General features: G+C 40.3%; 2 protein-coding genes across 2 annotated transcripts in view; both read left to right on the top strand.

The window, feature by feature from the left end:
- The window catches only part of LOC133481060 (glypican-1-like), a 43192-nt gene extending 29944 nt beyond the window's left edge, over positions 1-13248 (top strand). The window contains exons 2-10 of the mRNA XM_061779947.1: positions 1200-1358; positions 2425-2642; positions 3192-3365; positions 4037-4202; positions 4282-4412; positions 6055-6195; positions 6557-6687; positions 7018-7193; positions 9128-13248. Of these exons, the coding sequence (XP_061635931.1) occupies positions 1200-1358; positions 2425-2642; positions 3192-3365; positions 4037-4202; positions 4282-4412; positions 6055-6195; positions 6557-6687; positions 7018-7193; positions 9128-9312 (1481 nt within the window). The 3' untranslated portion in view covers positions 9313-13248. The remainder of the gene's footprint in view (positions 1-1199; positions 1359-2424; positions 2643-3191; positions 3366-4036; positions 4203-4281; positions 4413-6054; positions 6196-6556; positions 6688-7017; positions 7194-9127) is intronic.
- Positions 13249-13480: 232 nt separating this feature from the next.
- Positions 13481-18473, top strand: part of LOC133480967 (ephrin type-B receptor 1-like) — a 107273-nt gene continuing 102280 nt past the window's right edge. Inside the window, exon 1 of the mRNA XM_061779760.1 lies at positions 13481-13921. Within this exon, the coding sequence (XP_061635744.1) occupies positions 13828-13921 (94 nt within the window). The 5' untranslated portion in view covers positions 13481-13827. The remainder of the gene's footprint in view (positions 13922-18473) is intronic.

Below are 18473 nucleotides of genomic sequence, written 5' to 3'. Positions count from 1 at the left end.
ATTTTGGTTTATTTTGATAAAAGTGGACCACAGCTAGTTTGGTTATATGAAGGAAGTCATAAACTTATTGAGTGAAACCATCATAGTAGATAAAATACATATGTCTGCTTAAGTGTCCTGCTGGAAAAAAAGCAGTGATATTGATAGCTTTCTGCAGGGAAAGAATACTGTTTTAATCCAACTCTAGTTCTTTTCCACCGTTGAAGTGGTTTATTTGGACAGGTAAGAACACAGCAAACAAACTCTAGTGTGGACGTCATCAACCTCGGAATAGTTGCAAACACAGTCTAACGCGGTTCGCACGAAATGTGAATGTCACCCAACTTTGCTCGTTCCCTAAACCGCACTGCAGGTGCTCTTTGTATTGTGGGCATTGTTTACAAAGTGATCAACCAATTCAGATAAGAGAAAGTAAACTAAACGGGATCTGGGAGGAAGTACCTAGAAAAAAACCACAAAACACGAGCAGAAACACAGAACACAAAGACAGACCTTTAACCTCTCGACTGTGAGGCTGAAATGTCAGTTCACGCATCCACCACCATGCCGACCCTCAGTTAACGTGTTAAACAAATAAAAACAGAATACAATGATTTTTGGAACGTGTTGCAGCCATAAAACTCTAAGTTAATGATTATTTGCTAAAACAATCAATTTTTTCAGTTCGAACATTAAATATCTTGTCTTTGTAGTGTATTCAATTAAATATAGTTTGAACATGATTTGCAAATCATTGTATTGTGTTTTTATTTACGTTTAACACAATGTCCCAACTTCATTGGAATTGGGGTTGTAAGTGTTCCTCAATTATCCATCCATTTTCTGACCCACTTATCCTCACAAGGGTCGCAGGAGTGCTGGAGCCTATCCCAGCTATCATCGGGCAGGAGGCGGGGCACACCCGGAACTGGTCGTCAGCCAATCGCAGGGCACATATAAACAAACAACCATTCGCACTTACATTCACACCTATGGGCAATTTAGAGTCTACATTTAACCTACCATGCCTGTTTTTGGGATGTGGGAGGAAACCGGAGTGCCGAAGACCCACGCAGGCACGGGGAGAACATGCAAACTCCACATAGGCGAGGCCGGGGATTGAACCCCAGACCTCAGAGCTGTGAGGCAGACGCTCTAACCAGTCGTCCAACGTGCCACCGTCGTTCCTCAATTAATCAAATGTACTTTTTTCTCACCAGGTGAACATCTGAGGACCTGTCCCCAAGGTCCAACGTGTTGTACTAACAGAATGGAGGAAAACCTGGAGGGTCTAAGTGCACGAGAGACAGAGGCGCTGATCAGGGAGGCCGGCAGGTCACTGCAGGCTGCCTTCAACACTCTCTATAGAAGCTTTGACAGTAAGTAGGGTGTGTGTGTATGTGTGTGTGTTTTAGAATGAACTCATTACTAGATGAGCTTGACGAGTTTGTGTTTGCTACAAGCTCTTGGATGTGCTCTGCTTCAATCGTAATGGTGCATGTGTGAGGGGAGGATGTGTATGTCAAGTCCGTCAAGGGGACCCCTGACTGGGTGTTATAATGAGGGCAGAGTCAGGCAGACACAATGAAACATGATAAGCCGATCCCCTGAGCTCGAGGGGCACACACACACAGAGACGCACACAAACACGGGATGTCCCCTGGGGCAGGAGCTGGTTCAGCTAATGAGCAGTTGACCCACTGAGGTGGCAACACAGCAGATCTTAGAAATAAAGGAATGAAGAGAGGAAAGGGAACGAAAGAGAAAAAAGACATGACTGCAGGAAGACGGATGAATGCTGCAGGTGAAAAATGTGTTGTCTTTTCTGAGTGGGTCAAGATGAAGCAAAAACAACAAGAACAGGAATTAGGAGAGCAGGGGAAAGCCTGACCAGTCTGCATCAATCTGATGGCTTTTGGCAAAATTGATCGGACTTCAGTATGTACCCATCCAACTGTTTCAATGCGTCACAGCTTTGGATCACATGGAAAAAGACCACTTCTAACGCTGAGACCATGACCACCTGTCTATGTCCAAATCTATTTTCTAGTTTACAAACATATTGCAGATCTGAGTCACTGATGGTGCAGTAATGGTACATTTGCCTGATTTCAGTGTGGGTTCAAGTTCCCACTCAGTGACTGTGGGAATGGGAATGTGGATGGTTGTCTGTCTCTATATGTGCCCAGTCCCAGGTGTAGTCCACCTTTCGGGCGAGGTTCTAGCTCCCCGTGACCCTGAACAGGATAGAAAATGGATATAAGGATGGAGGGTTGTATACTGTATATGACAGTCTCTAGTTGTGAACTTAATTCAAGCCTTTAAACACGCTAAATTATACTTTCATTAATTTAAATTAAATGTTGAAATTTTTAATTAAAAAAAAAAAACTATTCATCAGAATCATGTCTGCCATTAATGGATTTGTCTTTGTCCTCCTACCAGCCTATTTCACTGAACTTCACCGTCGCTCTGAACGCTCCCTCCAGGAGGCGCTATCTCCCCTTGGTGCCCTATACTCCCAGAATACAAGACTCTATGGTGATTTGTACTCCGACTTGAAACGGTACTACCGCGGCTCTGCTCTTAATTTGGATGACACTTTGACTGAATTCTGGTCACACCTTCTGGAACGCACCTTTAAAAGCTCCACCCCCAGAGATGTGAGTAAGAACTCCATCCTTATAAGACATTTGAGGGTGGGCAAAGCGAAAAGGAAAACAGTACAATTATATTTGCAGAGCTCTTTTCCATATGAGATACAAGCCAATGCCATTCATTGTGTACATACCCTATTATCTTGAGACAGTCAATTGTTTTAATATGATGAAATTGTAAAAATGTGTAGGTCTAGGTAAATATATTTCATTTCACCAATAATAACCAAAGTGGAATTACAGTATAGTGTTTTGAAAAAGAGCTCTTCGTGTGGACTGCTGAGTTTGAATTAAAGAGGATGAGGTGTTAACAATAAGAATCAGACTCAGTCTTATTTGAATATAAAAATTTCCCTTTACAGAACAATTGCATCGCATGTAAAATTGGATAAATTGAACATAATCTTGTATTGCCACAAACACCTAACTCGGTACATTTCACTCGCACAAAAACAAAACATATATATATATATATATATATATATATATATATATATTTCACAAAATAGAAATGATGAACCTATATTATATGCGCCTCTGTCACCACCCTTGCAGGTCACCCTGTCCGAGGACTACCTTGAGTGTGTTGCTAAGCAACAGGAGACCTTGCGACCATTCGGAGACATCCCCCGGGATATGAAAGCAAAGGTTATACGGGCTTTTGTCACAGCCAGGTCATTTGTCCAGGGCCTGATCATCAGTGGGGAGGTTGTCAGAAAGGTTTCACAGGTGAGTGTGTGGGTTCTTGTATTACCGGCACTGTGGGAACATCAGTTCACATGCCAGCACTTACTTTTTGACTTGAAGGTTTGGGTTTGTGTTAGGGATGAGACTAGGTTATGACCCCAGAATAAACTGTGTTTAGCTGTATTCTGTTAAATTCAAAATACTTTAGTTATCATAGTTAGTAGTTATCATTAATCACAAGTATGTATGTATGTAGGTAGGTAGGTATTTATACGTCATGAAGTTCTGATTCAACAGAGCCATTCACATTTAGTTGTTTGTGTAGTGCAAAAAAACAAAAAACAGCTGAATTCAAACTTTAAATAATGTAATTTGCTAATTTCTTAAATTGAGAAGTTGCGCAATCTTAAAATAAGAAAAAGTCTTGCTCTTCTCTGGATTTTATGCAAATCCTTGTGCAACACATAATTCTTGCTTGTTACTAGCAATTAGATCTTAAAATTCGCTATACTGTAATTTCTTATTAAGAAAAGTTAGATATTTTTTTACTTAATTTGAGATAAAAATTTTCTAATGCAAAATTTGCTCATTAAGATTATATTTCTTTTTAGGCTTAAAATAAGAAAAATTTCCCATAAAAAAGTTTTTTTAGTTTTTTTTTAACTTTCTTATAAATCCTTTTTTTGCAGTGTAAATATGTAATTCCTCCCCAGGTTTCTCTGAGTCCAGAATGTGTTAAGGCCTTAACGAAGCTGGTTTATTGCCCGCACTGTCGCGGCCTTGCCTCTGTCAAACCATGTGCCAACTACTGCTCCAACGTTATGAAGGGCTGCCTCGCAAACCAAGCTGATCTGAACCCCGAGTGGCAGAATCTTATAGGTAAAAATAGCAAAATGTACAGAAACAACATGGAGGATAAAACCAGAGCGTATTCTCTTAATTAAAATTGTATCCTCAGATACCATGATCCAGGTGGCATCTAGTTTCAGCACAGAGCCCAGCCTCGATGTGGTTTTGTCATCCATCCCCGCTCAGATCTTTGAGGGGGTTCGCTTGCTCAAGGAAAACATTGACACCTTTTCAGCCAAAGTAAGTTTGTTTTATTGCTCTTGTCTTTATACAAGTAGAATATTCTTTTACGAACATTCTGCAACAGTTCGAATCAAGGCAACTGGACTGTTCTTTTTTGTTGAAGACCTTTCACCTTTCTCAACATTACGCCTTCCGTCAGATATTATGTCTGCAAGTATAAACCATCATGGTTAGTTTTTGTAGTTTTAATTTGATGTCTAATGATTCATCTGAATTTTTCCTCTTCTTATATTCTTACTTTGTAAAAACTTAAAATTAGCCGAGATCGGTGGTTGAACTCAAAGTACCACCAGAATGACCAAAATTTAAATACCAAAGCATTGTAGGCCAAAGTGTTCATCCTAAACCAGACAGATGTTTTATTTCCAAAAAGTGTGCTTTATATTACTGTAAGCCACTGTAACTATCCACAGTTTGAACATTGACACTGCACTTAAATATAGGAGGAAAAAAGTATTAAAATGTATTGCACATACAAGTAAAAAAATAAAAAATATTGAACCTAAATAGATGATTAAATGCAAATGTATTGATCTCAAAAGTTCAATACAACTGAACTGTACTTGGTCAGTGATTTCTTTTTTCATGTATCACTAGAGGGATTTACAGAATCACTGGCCTCGATAACAGCCAGGAAATCCACCTTTGACTGTGTCAGTTTCCCTCGTAAATCAGAACACTTTTTTTTTTTATCTGGCAGAGATGAAGCAGATAAGTCACTCTTAGTTAATTTAGGATTGTGAGTTGATTTATTTAGAATAATGACTATATAAATAGGCCGACTGGTTAGAGCGTCAGCCTCACAGTTCTGAGGACCCGGGTTCAATCCCCGTCCCCGCCAGTGTGGAGTTTGCATGTTCTCCCCGTGCCTGCGTGGGTTTTCTCCGGGCACTCCGGTTTCCTCCCACATCCCAAAAACATGCATTGATTGGAGACTCTAAATTGCCCGTAGGTGTGAGTGCGAATGGTTGTTTGTTTGTATGTGCCCTGCGATTGGCTGGCAACCAGTTCAGGGTGTACCCCGCCTCCTGCCCGATCATAGCTGGGATAGGCTCCAGCACGCCCGCGACCCTAGTGAGGAGAAGCGGCTCAGAAAATGGATGGATGGATGGACTATATAAATATTGACACACCTAATTTGATTTATACTCTTGAAATGTGAAAAAAAATAACATTGTCAATGTGCTTATGGTGACATCTAGTGGCGAATCATATACTTTATTTTTTTTCATAAACGTGTTCATACAGTAATCCCAGCGTTCCATGACAATATGAAGGGAAACGCACCATTACAACTAATAAATACACTATCTATCTATCTATCTATCTATCTATCTATCTATCTATCTATCTATCTATCTATCTATCTATCTATCTATCTATCTATCTATCTATCTATCTATCTATCTGTCTGTCCGTCCGTCTGTCTTGCTATTCTGCTATCTATCTGTAATTTGATCTTCCTATTTAACACAATTCTACTCTTCTACTTTGCAATTGTGTATTTGACCTAAGATACAATACCTCTGATACTGTAACACTGCTGGTCCAGACATACAGTACGTCAAGATCTCCTTTATGTATTTTGCAGTGAAATGCTTTAATGTGCTTTAAAAAAAACCTGTTTGTCCATCCATAGTTGTACCAAACATGTGGAAGTCCAGTTGAGCCAGGCACAGGAAGCCTGACGCTTGACGAGCCAAAGAGAACGAAAAGCGTCTCTCTGACTGCTTCAGAATACAAACCCTCTCCCGCTGCGGGCCTCGGACTCGAGATGCAGGTGTGTTCAGAATGTGAATTTCGGGATGAATGATTATTGTCATTGTGAGAGTCGTTACGGCTCAATTCTACCTCATAGCAAGACAGTTGCCTTTCTGTATGAACTTTACACGTTCTTCGTTTCTTCCCTGGCCTCTTTCCCACGGAAACATTCATACATATCTTAGATTACTGAAGACTACCATTTTTCTGTTAGTTTGACTGTCAACATGAATGATTGTCTGCAGCCTGCCTCTGATTTACTACTTTAGGTCAGATTGGACAGACTTCCCCTCCAGTGCTAAAACCGGATGGAAACATAGAGAGATTGATGTTTTCATTTGAATTTTCCTGTTATGATTCCATCGTTGTGCCATTCTCAGGTGTCAGATCTCTCCAGTAAATTAAGGGAAAGGAGGCAATATTGGCTCCAGCTTCCCATAGCACTTTGCAGCAAATTGGCAGCAGGTGGCGCCAACAAGGATAAATGCTGGAATGGCATTACCAAAGCCAGGTGGGAAAGAAACATGCAACGTACCATGAGCATAATTGTATATCTTTTTTTGAACTTACATAATTTCTTTGAAACACTTAAAGACACTTTTGCACATGATTGCAAACACATGCACATGCATGCACAAAGACGCACGAATACGCACACACATACGGGCATACTTACAGTATGTACATTAAGTGAAGGCTCCCACAAGATATTACATGCCAGCCCATTTTCAAATGTCAATTAGAAGTCTTCTTGGGCTTTTATGATATTTAATTACACTCAAAACAGCACCAGTTCCTCCTGTAAAATCACTTATATTCCCATCGTTTGTGCTCCCTGAAGATACCTTCCCGAGGTGATGGGGGATGGCTTGGCCAACCAGATCAACAATCCAGAGGTGGAGCTTGACATCACCAAGCCAGACATGACGATCCGGCAACAAATCATGCAACTAAAAATTATGAGCAACAGGCTAAAGAATGCCATGGATGGGAATGATGTGGATTTCCAGGATGCGAGTGAGTGGATTTTTGAAGGAAAAAAGATTTCATGTATTGATAATTTCCACATATAGTACATGGCACTTGACAACACACACGGTAGGTTAAATACAGAATGATGAATTGTCCAGACGTGTGAATTTGAGTGTGAATGGTTGACTGTCTGTACTGTATGTGCCCCTTGATTGGCTAGCGACAAGTTCAGGGCGTACCCTGCCTCTCGCCCGAAATCAGATGAGATAGGCTCCAGCACACCCCCAATCCCAGTGAGGATACGAAAGTTGAAGCTTAAATCTGCTTTGCTTGTTGACACGGAATTTATCGACTATGGCGAATTGACATTAAGGGTATGCTAATTACTATAGCGATCTGGCAGTCTAATCCTCTTATAGAGGTGTGAAAACACCACGAGTGTTTGGAATAAATTGCTCTACATTGCAGCAGTCCCAAATTCACAGAAATCAGTACAGCACTGTTCAAACCAAACTGCAGCTAGCTAATTTACACATTTTGTTAACCGTGAAAATGACCATTGTCATGATCGGAACCACTGTGGGAACAAAGGACAAAGTAATTTTAATTTGTCAAAAAAATCTGAAACTAAAAGTTTATGTAAGACTATTTCTCTGTTGTAACAATACTTTCATACTTTTGGAAAGCCTATTTATTTTCCTTGATGATGATGCCCTATCAGCATTTGTGGGATGTTCACCACAACTGAGTACGTGCATTGTGGGCCATGTAAAATGTACTAAATCGTCATTGCCTACTGTCTGCCAAACAGCTTATTCTGCTGTTGATGTGGACTGTTTCGGGCTCCGTACCCACCTGGGTGCTGATTTCCTGATTGGTACCTCAAGAAGACCAGTTTGTCACCGTTTCTGCACTTAAGATCCATGTCTTCTTCAGAATTGCAGTCAGTGTTTGCAGGACGCTATCGCACATTGATCTCTGCCTTCTTGCACTGGAACCTTAATGTGGACGAACGTCCAGATGCTGCATTTACTGTAGAAATTTGAGAAGGAAGGAAGAACGCTATGTTGATTCCTGCACTGAGTGACACCTATTGGTGGATGTGTTGCGATCGTGTGGGGCGGCAGCTGCATCACTGGAAAACGAAGTCTGTCGTCATTGGAGACAATCTCAATACAGAGATATCGAGATGAGATTCTGCAATCAGCGGCAATATCATATCTCTACAGTCTGGGATCGTAAACCGCCCTCCAAGAAGACAACACTCACAGGGCATTCTTCTCCAGCGACTACCTCCAGAGCTTGGGAGTAGAAAGAATGGAGTGTCCTGCCAGACAGTCTCGTCCTCAACCTAAGTGAACACTCGCAACACACAACCGCGTTTTATGTCTTGCGACGCATAAGATGGTTAGCACAAGCAGTGAAGATTCGGCACATTTTACAACATCACACCGTACTCTGCTGTGCTACTCACCCCACAAATTCATGTTCCTTACAAATGTGACATCCCGTAAAATAAACATGTTTTCCCAACCTTATAAAATGTATAAAGTCACATGATATGGTTTAGTAATGCCACTTCAACATAGTTTCTTGGCACCAAGATGCCACAAGATGACATCAAAGCTCTACTATTGTCTAGAGATGAAGCGCCTCAATTCATTCAAGATGCTACAAGATGGTGCCAAAGTAATGATTTAATTGCTTTGGCCACAGCACAAAAACAACAAATAGGTGAGTTTTTCAGTGAATAACAGAGGATAGAAAATCCACAAATAATGCAGGTGAATTCACAAGAGCCGAAACGCGAATAGCGGGGATTCATTATAATCAAAACTGTACATACAGTATCTGTGTCAAGAAGCTCAAAAGATGAGAGGGTGTCAACTTGAGCCAAAACATTTCCCAATACAACAGAGTGCACATTTATGATGGCGATTCAATACAGTACAAATGAAAAATGTGCTGTTTTCGCCTAGGTGATGACATCAGCGGCTCGGGAAGTGGTACGTGCCTAAGTGGTCAGTGTCCTCAAAGCAGACCAGGACTGTACGCCTACCCTCAAGACAACGAACAAGTCACAGGTGCAACCACATGTCCAAGCTGCCCGTCTAGCCTCCTATCGCTGCTCCCACTAGCTGTCCTGCTACTTTTTTGTCGATGATGCTCTGCCTTCTGCCAGACTCTGAAGCCCAGAGAAGAACTAGCTCATCGCACGGCGGCTAGAGTCAAGAGGAGGGAACATTGGATTAACTTTGCCAAATATGAAAAGAAAGTTTTAGGAATGATTTTGTGAAGAGGAACAAAAACTGGCAGTAACAACAGTCTTTGTTTGGTTTTGCTGTGTTCTACTATAGTTTGATTGCATTTGTTGAGCTGGTTTCAATGAATTCCAAGGAAGAAGATGAAGAAGATAATGAGGCAAGATGACTGACGATGAAAAATCAAGTGAATGTTCATAATTATGATTTATTGACTTCCTCCAAGGTCCATTGTGGTCCGACTCACCAGGAACTGAGCTTGGTGACAAATGCTGTGGTTATGTGGTGCATTCAAGGCTTTTTCATTTGATTTTGTTTTTATTCTACAACCCCAATTCTAATGAAGCTGGGACATTGTGTTAAACATAAATAAAAACAGAATACAATGATTTGCAAATCATGTTCAACCTATATTTAATGGAATACTCTACAAAGACAAGATATTTAATGTTCATACTGATAAACTTTATTGTTTTTAGCAAATAATCATTAACTTAGAATTTTATGGCTGCAACACGCTCCAAAAAAGCTGGGACAGTTGGCAAAAAAGACTGAGAAAGTTGAGGAATGCTCATCAAAAACCTGTTTGGAACATCCCACAGGTGAAGGCTAATTGGGAACAGCTGGGTGCCATGATTGGGTATAAAAGGAGCTTCCCTGAATTGCTCAGTCATTCACAAGCAAAGATGGGGTGAGGTTCATCTCTTTGTGAACAAGTGCGTGAGAAAAGAGTGGAACAGTTTAAGGACAATGTTCCTCAACGTACAATTGCAAGGAATTTAGGGATTTCATCATCTATGGTCCATAATATCATCAAAAAGTTCAGAGATTCTGGAGAAATCACTGCATGTAAGCGGCAAGACCGAAAACCAACATTGAATGCCCGTGACCTTCGATCCCTCAGGCGGCACTGCATCAAAAACCAACATCAATTGTATAGGATATCACCACGCAGGCTTAGGAACACTTCAGGAAACCAATGTCAGTAAATACAGTTCGGCGCTACATCCAACTGTGCAACTAGAAACTCTTCTATGCAAAGCAAAAGCCATTTATCAACAACACCCAGAAACGCTGCCGGCTTCTCTGGGCCCGAGCTCATCTAAGATGGACTGATGCAAAGTGGAAAAGTGTTCTGTGGTCCGACGAGTCCACATTTCAAATTGTTTTTGGAAATTGTGGACGTTGTGTCCTCCGGGCCAGAGGAAAAGAACCATCAGGACTGTCATGGACGCAAAGTTCAAAAGCCAGCATCTGTGATGGTATGGGGCTGTGTTAGTGCCAATGGCATGAGTAACTTACACATCTGTGAAGGCACCATTAATGCTGAAAGGTACATACAGGTTTTGGAGAAACATATGCTGCCATCCAAACAACGTCTTTTTCATGGACGCCCCTGCTTATTTTATTTCAGCAAGACAATGCAAACCACATTCTGCACGTGTTACAACTGCGTGACTTCGTACTAAAAGAGTGCGGGTACTAGACTGGCCTGCCTGCAGTCCAGACCTGTCTCCCATTGAAAATGTGTGGCGCATTATGAAGCGTAAAACACGACAACGGAGACCTCGGACTGTTGAACGGCTGAAGCTGTACATCAAGCAAGAATGGGAAAGAATTCCACCTACAAAGCTTCAACAATTAGTGTCCTCAGTTCCCAAACGTTTATTGAATGTTGTTAAAAGAAAAGATGATGTAACACAGTGGTAAACATGACCCTGTCCCAGCTTTTTGGGAACGTATTGCAGCCATAAAATCCTAAATTAATGATTATTTTCTAAAAACAATCAAGTTTATCAGTTTGAACATTAAATATCTTGTCTTTGTAGTGTATTCAATTAAATATAGGTTTAACATGATTTGCAAATCATTCTATTCTATTTTTATTTATGTTTAACACAACGTCCCAACTTCATTGGAATTGGAGTTGTATTACATATTGATTTTATCTGGTGATGAGGGTGTTTACTTAAATAACATTGTGTAAGATGTAAATTTCTGTATAGCCAGTATGCCTTATGCTTGCATACAGTACATTGGAAACAAGACGGGCACCATGGATGTACATTTATAGGTTAATACTAGAAATGAATCCCCTATAACCTGTGATGTAATTGTCAAGATTTCGTGGTGTGTGTTGGCTTAACAAATATTTGGTAGGATTTGTTTGGATTCCAGAACAATGATCCCCCTCCTTAAATGTACGAGATGTTGCGATTGCAAATGTTACTGTTTGAATCACCTTTGAAATAAGCAGTCGACACCAAAATCCATAAACAAAGCACAGACTAGCAATTTCCTGGAATCTATGATTTTATTTTGCTGTTATTACAGCAAACGTCACATTATTCTGCCACTTAGTTACCACACTGAGCGCATGTCACAACACACAACTCAAGAGGGTTTTTTTTCATTGAATGCACACGTGTGTTAATCCACCGATCCATATGATGTTTTACAAGTAGAAGCGACACATCAGGATTAGCGGAGGATAAGGGCACAGCAAAGTATTTCTTCCTTTAAAAAAAAATAAAATAAAATAAAAAATATAAATAAATAACTTGACTAAAGAGAGATTATGTTCCATACTTGTAACCACATGTTTGAGCAGAACGCCAGCAGTGGAAAGCCTCAAAGTTAATATCATCAATGGTAAAGAGTTTAGACTGGATAAACTAAAACAGATCATTATAGTCATTGCTGGAAGATATTTTCCCGTGATGCACAGCAAGAAAAAAAATGGACAATAATAATAATAATCTGTGCAGGACCAAATAAAACAAATAATTATTGTACAGCTAAAGCTTTCTGAACACATAAGTACATCTGTTTAAAATTTAAATTACATTTGACATCCAAAAGCTGATTTTTTTCTTTTCTTTTACACACATTGCCCTTCATGTTGTATCGCGGACTGTTTTTTTTTTTTTTTTTAAATAAAGATATGACAAATAACTATACTACATTTATTTTTCTTTTCAAAATAATGACAATGTTTTTGTGCCAGAAAATATATCATGGACTTGGCTGCCTTAATTTCAGTCTGCATGTTTGCAAAATATAGACTACTGTGGTTCTCCCAAACGTATGAGCCTCATCATGGAAATGGATATTTGATAGGGCTGGTTATTAAACTTTTTTTTTTTTTTTTTCAACAAATCTGTGTTCCAAATCACACATTCCAGTCATTAAACTTTCATTGTCGCAGTAAATTTTGTCAAGGCCAGTTTGAATGAAAACTGTTGTGTCCTTACAGTCATAACTGATGAGTCTCACGCAAGAAGATGCACACCAGCATAACTAGAAAAGTGAATAATGTGAGTAGGTCTGAAAAATTTCAGTCTGCAGGGTTCGTGTTTAATTTGGTCTGAAACAGTGAGTGGGCAGACCTAAATTAAAAGTGTGATCATGCATCTTGTTCTCCCATGCAAGAAAAAAGGTCAAATAGGATGTGAACAATGTGGCACTCATGGTATCATGTGGACTGTTTGTTTGAAGTTTTTGACCCTGATCATAGCTCAATTAACTTTGGTGTGCCTCGGCCTCTCTTATTCTCTGTAACAAATCAGCATTTGTCAGAAAACCTGTGTTGTTGTTTTTTTCAAAATTAATCATTCATAGGACAGGCGGTTTATAAAAAAAACAACAACAGATACTATATTGATGAAATACGTTGCCGTCTGTATGTCCAATTGATGTTTTTTTCATACGTACAATATAATGTGGATGTTCCAGGACTTATTTTATGCTCATGCCGTGAATTTCTGATGAGTATTTTATTTTCCCATTATTGTGGATTTTTTGAGCCACTGGTTGGACAATAAAACGTATGAATTGCTTATTTTAAAATGTAATTACTGCATCTTTTGAAAACTGCACAGTTAGACAAGAACTTTATGTGCGAAACATATGAAAATTGAAACCATGTGCCAAGATGCGTTTGTCGATTAATATATTTAGAATTTTTAGGAATTTCCTTTTCCAAGATGAAAATATAGTCATTTGATTGGTTTACGGAATAAAAGTTACTTAGTCACCAGGTGTCACTCGGGAGTCGCTCAACTGAATTTCCAGTCGACAGGCGTCTCGGCGCTTGTTGCTTTTCTTCCGTTTGACCACTTGGCGTCGCTGTGCCTGCAAGTGCTACCATGCGGGATCTGTCCATTGGGCTTTGAGTGGAGGTCAGGCGCCAAAAGGATGGTGATTGGTTAACGAGCCGCCATCGTCTTCTCTGATTGGCCAGAAAGGTGTGAGAGAGGCGATAATGGCAGGAGAGGGAGCAGAGCAGCGGTGAACAGTGTGTGCCTATTTGCGCTTCTGTGGACGTCCAGCACAGTGCTGCCGCTTCCCCCTCTGTCACGATGGAGATGTGAGTCTTCCAGTGGAATCAGTGGGATTTGGTTCGAGCTAGCCGGATAATGGTAGACGACAGGCAGATGCTGACTGTGGCCATGCTGGCCACTTTCGCTGCCGGTCTTCTGTGTGTGATCCCTTCAGTGTGTGCAGAGGAAGGTAAGGCTGCTGCTCACACACATTCTCTGACTGGAAACAAATTGGAATTTAAGGAGAAGAATGGGACCCTCAGACAATTCAATTCGTGATTTATTATTATTATTATAATAATTGTATTTTTATTTTTTTTTCCCCGCTGAGAAAATGTCAAAGAAATGTTAAAAAGCGCAAATCCAACTTTATATGGATTATATTGTTCACTTGTTCACTATCCTAATGTTCATGGGTGCTTTGTGTTGTATAGAACAGTTTGGCTACACAATTTAATGAAATCAAATTACAAGAGCTGTATCACATATTCTGCCTTTTTTAAAGAAAAAGAATGCAAATGTTTGATTGACATGTCATAGAGGTCTTAAATCAATGTTTATTATTGTAGCTTACATTGCTGTGAAACGGCCCTGCAGAATATAAGCTCTTGTCGAGACTAAATTAAGACAAAATGGAGTGCAGCATTTACCTTGACCTGGAATGATGCTGTTGATTCAATTTCAACTAGTAGGCGGCCGGAAGAACAATGTGAAGTCAGCTCAGGTCTGCATTTTGGATGGTGAGGTATTGACTGGTGTTTAATCGGGTCTTGAAGTAATGGTGGTTAAAATAGGGCGCACAACGCCTACTTGATTCGGTGTCAACTGCTGTACTTTGGAGTCACAACATGGACATCAGTTCTAGGTAGTTGCGATCTAATCTACAGGCAGACTGCCGCTGTGTCACAACTCCACCACTGTGGTCAATGTAACACTAACATCAAAACAGGAGTTCAGAACATTCGGAGCTTCTCTCATCCCTTCAGAAATTGTGCTTAAAAATCATAGACTGGTTATTGCTTGCTTGATTGATTGATTCTCATAGTTATTCAAAGAAAATGTACGCAAATGCCAATCCCTACTACCGGCAATTGCGAATTCACCTATTTGCGGATTTTTGGAGGGAACTATTCGTTACCCATAATTCACCTAGTCACTGTTTGTTTGTTCAGGTCAAAGCAATAAAAAGTAATACTTTGGTGGGAAGGAGTTTCATTCATTCATTCATTTCATGCCAAGTAGTTTCATTTTCACAAGTGTAGTGCTTTGCTGCCATCTTTTGTGAAACCTGTCGAAGGGGGGCAATTACTATTTTCACTCTTTGCGACAAGGTTGGGTCCCGAACACTGTAACTATTCCCGCTCTTAACTTTCACCTTCCTGCTGTTCCCTCTCCTTTAGACAATTTAACAAAAGAAAGCGGACAGATTTCTAGAGATGAAACTATGAAAATGTCATATCACAAGTATTGTGACCAAAATGGTCACAGTTATCGGTATTATCACAATATTACTAAATGCGAACAAACAAACCAGCTATTGCACCATTTATTTATTTCAATAATTCATATGGATTTAATTTGTTGTACGTGTTCTCAGTCCTTCCACCTCTAACACTCCTCCATCTTCTTACATGTAAACTGCCTCAGCAGCCTTCCCTGGTTTTTCCTCCTCTTCCTGCTGCTGACTTAAATAAAAATGTGAGATAAGTCCTCGGTGGTGTTCTAATGGTGTGTGTAATGACAGACTCTGGCGAGGTGCCCCCATTAGGGGGCATGTAAATGCATTGCGGGGCAGGTCTATATTCCTTGAACAGAACACACTTGTGTGTAGGAGACAGGTAGGAGGATTAGAGGAAGAGGTGCAATGTAGGTGATGGCTTGTTATGCAATTCCATGCTAGGTAGTTTGCCTAATAAACACATCAAAGCTAAACTGGCAGTTGGTATGCAACAAGATGTTTGGACAGAAACGTTAATAAATAAGGATACATGAGCTACCTCTGAGCCTCAGGTTTAGATGTTGGGATGTGCACCGTTGCCTTGAAATATGACACAGTAACAAAAGATGATTCATTACATATTGCAGGGCACAAAAGAGTCGGTCCAAATTATTTCATTCTCTTTTTAACAAGGCAATATTTTGAGCAGGAGGATGTTATGCAAGGCAGCTTGTTAAAAATGATTTATCTGGATCTGGAATTTGTGTGGGCCCGCTTTGTTTCCAGTATTGCATTTCTTTTTTCCTCCGCACATTTTGCTCTGATGTGCCCATATACGATTTCATCCCCAAATCAAATAATGTTTCTGCACTCCCATATGGGCGTGGTCATGAGAATTAGAAACACTGTGGTCCAAAGTTGGAACTTTTATCCCATGCTTGAACATTCATTCATTGAAAATGTCTGTGTAACATGTTGGAAAGTGACTTTAGCAGTCTTGCAGACACACTGGGTTGTTGATTGCAGTCCAAAAAGGAGAACAGGTGTCCTCACACATCTCCCGAGAATCTGTTGTTGGCAGAGCTTAAGCAAATTTAATGTTCTCCTAAATTGTCTGATCTGTTTTAGGAATGTGTTTTACAGATTCACTCAGTATTAAATAAAGAAAATATCAAAAAATGACAATGTTAATGTGTGTGTAGTCAGTTCTAAATGAACCCATTCCTTGAATATGTGCACATTCATGGAGGGCAATAACTGTACAGTATTCTAGAATATAAGCTTCAGTGTAAAAATGATCACGGAAGCATTTATGAATGGGTTGTTGTTTTCGTTAATATACTAATTGTAGTGTTGTGTTCTGTTATCTGCCGTTCAAAAAGATTTGATAAGATTGATCCGAAGAGGCGGCACGGTGGACGACTGCTTCGAGTCTCACAGTTCTGAGGACTGGGGTTCAATCCCCGGCCCCGCCTGTGTGGAGTTTGCATGTTCTTCCCGTGCCTGCATGGGTTTTCTCCGGCCACTCCGGTTTCCTCCCACATCCCACAAACATGCATGGTAGGTTAATTGACAACTCTAAATTGCCCGTAGGTGAATTTGAATGTGAGTGCAAATGGTTGTTTGTTTCTATGTGCCCTGCGATTGGCTAGCAACCAGCTCAGGGTGTACCCCGCCTCCTGCCCGTTGATAGCTGGGATAGGCTCCAGCATGCCCGCGACCCTTGTGAGCAGAAGTTGCTCAGAAAATAGATGGATGGATGATCCGAAGAGCTTTTACTGCATACCAAACAAACCTGAAACTCGTCAAAAGCTTGAAATCGCAGCAGGAATTCAAGGTGGAGGTGGGACAGCATCAGGGATCAGCCCTGAGCCCCTTCCTGTTTGCAGTGGTGATGGATAGGCTTACAGATGAGGGGAAAGTGGAATCCACATGGACCATGATGTTTGTGGATGACATTGTGATCTGCATTGAAAGCAGGGAGCAGGTGGAGGAACAGTTAGAAAGGTGGAGGTATGCACCGGAAAGGAGAGGAATGAAGATTAGTAGAAGTAAGACAATATATGTGCATGAATGAGAGGGGTGGAGGGGGAAGGTTACAGTAAGAAGAGATAGCAAGGGTGGAGGACTTGAAATACATGGGGTCAACAGTCCAGAGCAATGGTGAGTGTGGTAAGGAAGTGAAGAAACGGGTCCAAGCGGGTTGGAATAGGTGGAGGAAGGTGTCAGGTGTGTTATGTAACAGAAGAGTCTCTGCTAGGATGAAGGGCAAAGTTTATAAGACAGTGGTGAGGCCAGCCATGATGGACGGATTAGAGACGGTGGCACTGAAGAGAGAACACGAAGCAGAGCTGGAGGTGGCGGAAATGGAGATGTTCGCTCTAGGAGTGACCAGGTTGGATAAAATTAGAAATGAGCTCATCAGAGGGACAGCCAAAGTTAGAGAGCGCAGACTTCGATGGTTTGGAGACCTCCAGAGGAGAAATTGTGAGTATATTGGTAGAAGGATGATGAGGATGGAGCTGCCAAAATGTAATCGAATGTAATTAGTTGTATTACTTTGAGAAATGAATTGAAATAATTACACTACTATTACATTTTCAACAAGGTAACTTATAATCATAACCAATGACATTTTCTTCCCAACCCTGTAAGACAAATAACTTGTTTTACAATATATTATATTATCAATATTATATATATATATATATATATATATATTATATTGTTCTTATTCTATTTGTATATTAATATTACCTTTGTCTAAGTGGAGAGAGACTAGCAAAGTAAGAATTTCATTTTTTTTTATTTTTTTTTTTACTGTGCATATGACAATAATCATCTAATATTGTTCATATTGTGCACAAATAGCAATGACAAAATCAGTCTTGACCACACTCCATATGTAAATATAATCCATCCATCCATTCTCAACACCGTCTATCCTGTTCAGGGTCACGGGGCGCTGGAGCCTATCCCAGTTGACTTCGTGCGAAAGGCGGACTACACCCAGAAATGGTCGCCAGTCAGTCGCAGGGCACATGTAAATATAATATATATAATATAAAATCAAGTTGCATTTAGATTTCATTTATAAGTAATTCATTGTTATGCATGTACAAATCGTTTGGAGTAAAACCTTACACAACATCAGTCTGGATTCTGCAGGCTGGACAAGAAGTGGGGATACGTTTATCTTTGCTTGCCATTAGCTGGCAATGAACTTGCATACTGTGATAAGTCGCCACGCAAACTAGGTGAGGATGCGTCTTTCTTTCTTAAGTTAATTACTTGTTGTCCTCCT

The sequence above is a fragment of the Phyllopteryx taeniolatus genome, chromosome 7 (genome assembly GCF_024500385.1).
Source record: "Phyllopteryx taeniolatus isolate TA_2022b chromosome 7, UOR_Ptae_1.2, whole genome shotgun sequence".
NCBI lineage: Eukaryota > Metazoa > Chordata > Actinopteri > Syngnathiformes > Syngnathidae > Phyllopteryx > Phyllopteryx taeniolatus.
This window is presented reverse-complemented; position numbering and strand designations above follow the sequence as displayed.